The 6,151-nt window shown below is 45.2% G+C and overlaps 1 protein-coding gene across 1 annotated transcript; it reads left to right on the top strand.

The window, feature by feature from the left end:
* The first annotated feature begins 1,947 nt into the window (after positions 1-1,947).
* On the top strand, positions 1,948-3,909 carry LOC111206141. Its single transcript, XM_022702513.1, has 2 exons — positions 1,948-2,276; positions 2,322-3,909. Exons 1-2 carry the CDS (start codon positions 1,948-1,950, stop codon positions 3,907-3,909), a joined length of 1,917 nt encoding a protein of 638 aa, XP_022558234.1.
* Positions 3,910-6,151: the final 2,242 nt, after the last annotated feature.

Genomic DNA, 6,151 nt, shown 5'->3' with positions numbered 1-6,151 from the left:
TAAATAAAAAAATCAAAAATCAATTTAGATATCTCCAAACAAAAAAGTGTCACTCCCAATTTCCGTAGAGCCAAATGATTTACAGGGAAACATCAAAAAGTTTTGCAAAATTATTTCGCAGAAAAACAAGATCAGCAATGTCTGGAACATCGAGCATAAACAAGAGAAAAACCTTCTCCTCAACAGTGGACCAGATATCATCATCAGTTTATGAAGCCATTTTGCTCATCGATCCCACAAACATCACGAGTAACAAAATTTCATTACATATACTAGGAATGTTTCTCGTAAAACCTGCGATAACTTTCATAGAAACTTAATGAGAGAGACAAAAATACTTTTAGGAAAAATCAGAATCAAAAGAAAATTGTTTCTCGTAAAATCTGCGGTTAAAACACAACCTTTATGTATCTCGACAAAGCTTCTCTACACAGTGTTCATAAAGGCCTAACATTCTCAACTCAAACTCTTTGGCCCTTGGACAATTACTCCTTCTGTAAAGCTCAAACCAATTGTGGGTACATCCTTTAGGAAAATTTCAAACTAACATGACTTTAACGCTAACAAAAAAATGGCATGGTCTAACCCACAACATATAGTGCCTCAAACATATGGCTAAACACAGCCCTCAGTCAATCTAAAACACTTCGGCTACAATACATAACCTATATGAAAGGTTTTTTGTAAAACATCTTATGAAACGGTTCTCGTATAACTAATACAAATCGCCTCTCACAAACTAAGAAAATGATCTCTCTTGGATTAGTTACAAGATTTAATTGATATAAATCAAAGGATTTGATTTTCCATTGATTTATAACAAGATAACCAATTACTACTTCGATAGGAGACGCCATAAAAATTTGATCGGAAGGAAGAAAATCGACAGAAAAAGGATACCAACAAAAAAAGAGAAGATAACCCAGAGAATAAGAGAAAACGGAAAAACAAAGAATACAAAGTGACCACACTTTGGAGCCCGCAAACTAAGAAACGAAATGATTATTAACAACAAAGTGATTCGTATTCCAACAAGAATATATCGACCCCCAAACTGAACATCAATCAATTCTTGTAATTAAACCAAAAAATCAAAATCTCAAACTGGGTTTTCAAATTCATAAACAACTGGTCTCAGATAACACCACCCAAATAAAAAAAAATACCCAACATATCCGACAACTTGAGACACACCGGACTCCAGGGGGCTATTTTTGGAGGCGGGTTTCACCTCACTACAAAAGGCCCGACAAAGAGACAATAAAAAATATCATACTTTTAAACGAATTAATCTTTTTCAAAAAAAAAATTGATGAAATGTGAAATGTACTAATCATAGCAGAAAGAATAGGCATTTACAAAAGAATAAATAGCCTAAAGATGAAAATATACAGGGGAAAAGATGATTGGTAAGAAAACATTTTTTGTTACCAATTGTTGGGGAAAAATACTCGGGTATCATTTCCTCCAGCCTCAAAGCAGGACCCAGACCCTCGGGTCCCCGATAAGGGAATGCTCCAGGTCCCCGCTAGAAGGAACCACGAGTTCGGTCCCTTGAACCGAGCTCCCTTCCAATAAATGGAAAACTTCCGATATGGAGAACCTTCCATATTTCTGAATATGGAAAAGTTTAACCTAAGGAAACCGACTCCTAGACGGCTATATAAGGACTACTAAAACCCTAAAGCAAAGGATCGACTCCCCCAAGACTTAGAGACTAGAACTAGACGGCTAGAACTAGGGTTCTTACTGAATACTTTGTAACCTCTCTTGTTCTTGTTTGTCTGATTAATAATACGTCTCTTCAAACCTATCCTCTCTAAATCCTCACGAAATACATATAAACTATCAGCTTATCCATCGTTACATAGTACTCACAAAGAGCCTACACAAAAATCCCCTAAGAGTTTGGCGCTAGAAGGAGGGGAGTAATCTAACTACGTAATGATGGCGATGGATAAACGTAACGAGTTATCCGAAGCCATTCAAAGAGGAATCAAGCCCCAGGGCTTATCCGACAACTTACAAAGTCGAGCAGACGAACTCGTCAAAGCCGAGCCCGTCCCGTCATGCCTACGAGCTAGGACGATCCATGTCATATCTGAAGGACCGGAGGCGTACAACGTGAACCACACCACTATTCAGGAAAACGCCCGCGTTGTATGGGGCAACTCCGAGAGGATCAAATTAGAGTATCCCGAAACCAATGAAATAACTATCATCGACGAAGAACGAGAGGGAGTCTTGGTGCCACACCACGATGCCCTCATCATTTCGTTTACTATAGCAAACTGACTGGTTAAACGAATACCGGTGGATAGCGGCAGCTCCAGTAATATCATCTTCCAGACCGCATACCAAGGTCTGGGGCTGGAGGAGAAAGCCCCAATACGAAAAGCAATCTCCCTTGTCAGATTCAGCAGGGAGGTCAAGGAAACGACAGGGGAGGTTGTCCTCCCTGTCCATGCTGAAGAGGTCAGCCTATCTACTAGGCTCCTGGTAGTCAGCTGTCACTCCCCCTACAACGTGATCTTGGGCCGAGCGTGGATTCCTGGAATGGGGGCAGTTCCCTCGACTCTCCATCAGACGATAAAATTTCCAACTCCTTGGGGTGTTAGGGGGATTCGAGGAGATCAGGAGACTACCCACCGCTGCTACCAAGTCGCTCTGAAGAAACAAATCGAGGCCGCACCGCCCCCGCAAATCAAGTCCCAAGTTCCGCACACAGAGGAACCAGAAGTCAAGGATATGGATGACGTGCCACTAGTCGAAGGCATTTCAACTCGTAACCTCAAGATCGGCTCCAAGCTCCCCGAGGGATTAAGAAGAAGGCTAGTAGATTTTCTCAGGTCCAATTCCGATTGCTTCGCGTGGTCCCATTCGGACATGCCCGGGATCGACCCCGAGATCATTATGCATCAGCTACAGGTGGATCCCTCTCACCAGCCTACAAGACAGAAGCGAAGAAAGTTCGCTCCAGAAAGAGACATTATAATCAACGAAGAGGTAAGGAACCTATTAGAAGCAAAGTTCATCCGAGAGGTGCAGTACCCAGAGTGGCTAGCCAACGTGGTTGTGGTCAAGAAGAAGAACGGAAAATGGCGGGTCTGCATCGATTTGACAGACCTCAACAAGTCCTGCCGAAAGGACCCTTTCCCTCTGCCGCACATCGATAAGCTTGTCGATGCTATGGCTGGACACCAGCTAATGAGCTTCATGGATGCTTTCTCCGGCTACAACCAAATACTCATGAAGCCTGAAGATCAAGAGAAAACCTCCTTCATGACGTCTCAGGGGATCTACTGCTACAAGGTCATGCCCTTTGGCCTGAAGAACGCAGGATCGACATATCAGAGGTTGGTAAACATGATGTTCACGGATCAAATAGGAGAAACTATGGAGGTCTACATTGACGACATGCTGGTGAAATCCCTAGAGGCGGAGAACCATATCTCGCACCTGCAACAGGCCTTTTCTACCCTCCGTAAATACAATATGAAGCTCAACCCAGCTAAATGCTCCTTCGGCGACAGCTCTGGAAAATTCTTAGGGTACATTGTGACCCACCGGGGCATCGAAGCTAATCCAGACCAGATCAGAGCTATCCATTCAATTCCTTCCCCGAGGAGCGTAAAAGAAGTCCAGAAGCTAACTGGCAGAATGGCGGCTTTAAGCAGATTCATCTCTAGGCTCTCTGATAAGTCCCACACCTTCTTCGAAACCCTCAAGAGGCCAAAGGATTTTGAATGGACCGAGAAGTGCGAATCGGCTCTACAAGAGTTCAAGGATTATCTTACTACTCCCCTTCTCTTATCAAAACCCTTGCTTGGCGAAGTCTTACTACTATACCTCACTGTCTCAGAGCATGCAGTTAGTGCCGTCTTGGTTCGAGAAGAGGAAACCAAGTAACTGCCAATCTACTACGTGAGCAAAGCCCTCTTAGACGCAGAAACCCACTACACTCACCTGGAGAAGTTGGCCCTGGCCCTAATGGTCGCTGCTCGCAAATTACGACCTTACTTTCAAGCTCATCCGGTGGTGGTGGTCACTTTCTTCCCTATAAAGCTGGTCCTACATAAGCATGAGGTCTTCAGACGATTGGCAAAGTGGGCAGTAGAGCTGGGAGAATACGACATAATCTTCCGACCCACTAGGGCAATTAAGTCCCAGACCTTAGCAGACTTCGTGGCCAAATTCTCTCCATCTTTACTCCCGGCTCTCGAGCATGAGGTACGCCTTCAGAGTGGGACAAAGGAAGAAGGGGAATGGGTCCTACACGTGGACGGCTCCAGTAACGTTCGAGGAGCAGGAGTAGGAATTGTACTCGCGTCCCCAACAGGGAACACAGCCTCGAGGGCCGTAAGATGCAACTTCAAAGCAATGAACAACGAAAGCGAGTACAAGGCCTTGATCGCTGGGTTATCGCTCGCTCACCAGCTGGGCACAGAGAACATCCAAGTCTATAGCGACTCCCAACTGATTATCAACCAGGCACAGGGAGAGTATTAGGCTAAAGACGACAGTATGATCCGATATCTGGTAGTCGCTCAACGACTCATCAAGAAGCTCAAAAGCTGTAAGCTCACTCAGATCCCCAAGGAGCAGAACTCACAAGCTGATGCTCTGGCTAACTTACGATCCGCCCTCAAGACACAGACCCAGATAAGCATCCCCCTGTTGGTTCTCCAATGGCCAGCCACCCTAGTAGAGCCACAAAACGAAGAGATTTCCTCCATCGAAGAAGAAGAAACCTGGATGACTCCCTTGGTCTGATATCTAGAAGACGACATACTTCCAGAAGACCACAACGAGAGCAGGAAAATCAAGAAGAAGGCCACTAGGTATTGCCTCTCTCAGGGGAAGCTATACCACAGGTCATTCTCTGGCCCATATCTGAGATGCGTTACACCCCTTGAAGCGACCAAGATCCTAGTGGAATTACACGAGGGAGATTGCGGGCTCATTCCAGCGGCAAGAGCCTAGTGTTGAGAGCCAAAAGAGCAGGTTATTACTGGCCCACGATGGCCGACGACGCCAACCAAAAAGATAAACATTGTGACAGATGCCAAAGGCACGCACCTGTCTCCAGACTACCTCCAGAGAACCTCAAATCCATAAGCTCGCCCTGGCCATTCAGGAAATGGGGCATGGATATAGTAGGGAAGTTCCCATGCCGCCGGAGCAAAAGGTCTTCCTCCTGATAGTGACAGACTACTTTTCGAAATGGATTGAGGCAGAAGCACTCATGAGAATAACCGATCTCTAGATCAGAAAGTTCATATGGACAAACATAATCACACGGTTCGGCGTTCCAGAAGAAATCATCACTGACAACGGCCCCAGTTTACGAGCCACAATTTCAAGGAGTTCTGCAAAAACTAGGGCATCAGACTCTCCTTCGCTATGCCACGACACCCCCTGTCTAACAGGCAAGCAGAGTCCATAAATAAAACTGTGGTAAACATGCTGAAGAAGTGCTTGGAGGGTTCCAAGGGAAACTGAGCAGAAGAGCTGCATGGAGTCCTCTGGGCCTATCGGACCACCCCAAAGACAGCAACCCAGGAAACCCCCTACGTGCTGGTATACGGAGCAGAGGCTATAATCCCCACCGAAATGCACGTAAAGACCACAGTCTCGGGGACTACCTCTCAGGAAGAAAACCACGAGCTAATGTTGCTAAGTCTCGATATACTCGAAGAAAAGAGAGAAACTGCCCGACTGAGAAATTGGTCCTACCAGCCAGAAGTAGCCAAGACCTACAACAAGAAGGTCAGAACCAGAACCTTCCAGCAAGGCGACTGGGTCCTGCGACGAACAGCGAAAACAACTGGGAAACTCACCCCTGGATGGGAAGGACCCTACAAGATAATAGAGGTACGGGTAGCAGGGGCATACAGGCTTCAAGATGCCAAAGGTAAAATACAACCCAATTGCTGGAATGCCCTACACCTTAAAGCTTATCATTTCTAACTAAGATCACTAGATCATATTCTCTATATCCATTTTTTAAGCATTATGTTTTCCTACTCCTATGTATGCTGAAACGTCCCCGGACTAAAAGCTTATATAATAGTTCCGACTATAAAAGAGTAGAAGGAATGCCATAATACTTAAAGGGGCAAACGAGCTGGATCAGGTCCAAGAGACCTTC

The sequence above is a fragment of the Brassica napus genome, chromosome C5 (genome assembly GCF_020379485.1).
Source record: "Brassica napus cultivar Da-Ae chromosome C5, Da-Ae, whole genome shotgun sequence".
In the NCBI taxonomy this organism is placed as follows: domain Eukaryota; kingdom Viridiplantae; phylum Streptophyta; class Magnoliopsida; order Brassicales; family Brassicaceae; genus Brassica; species Brassica napus.
This window is presented reverse-complemented; position numbering and strand designations above follow the sequence as displayed.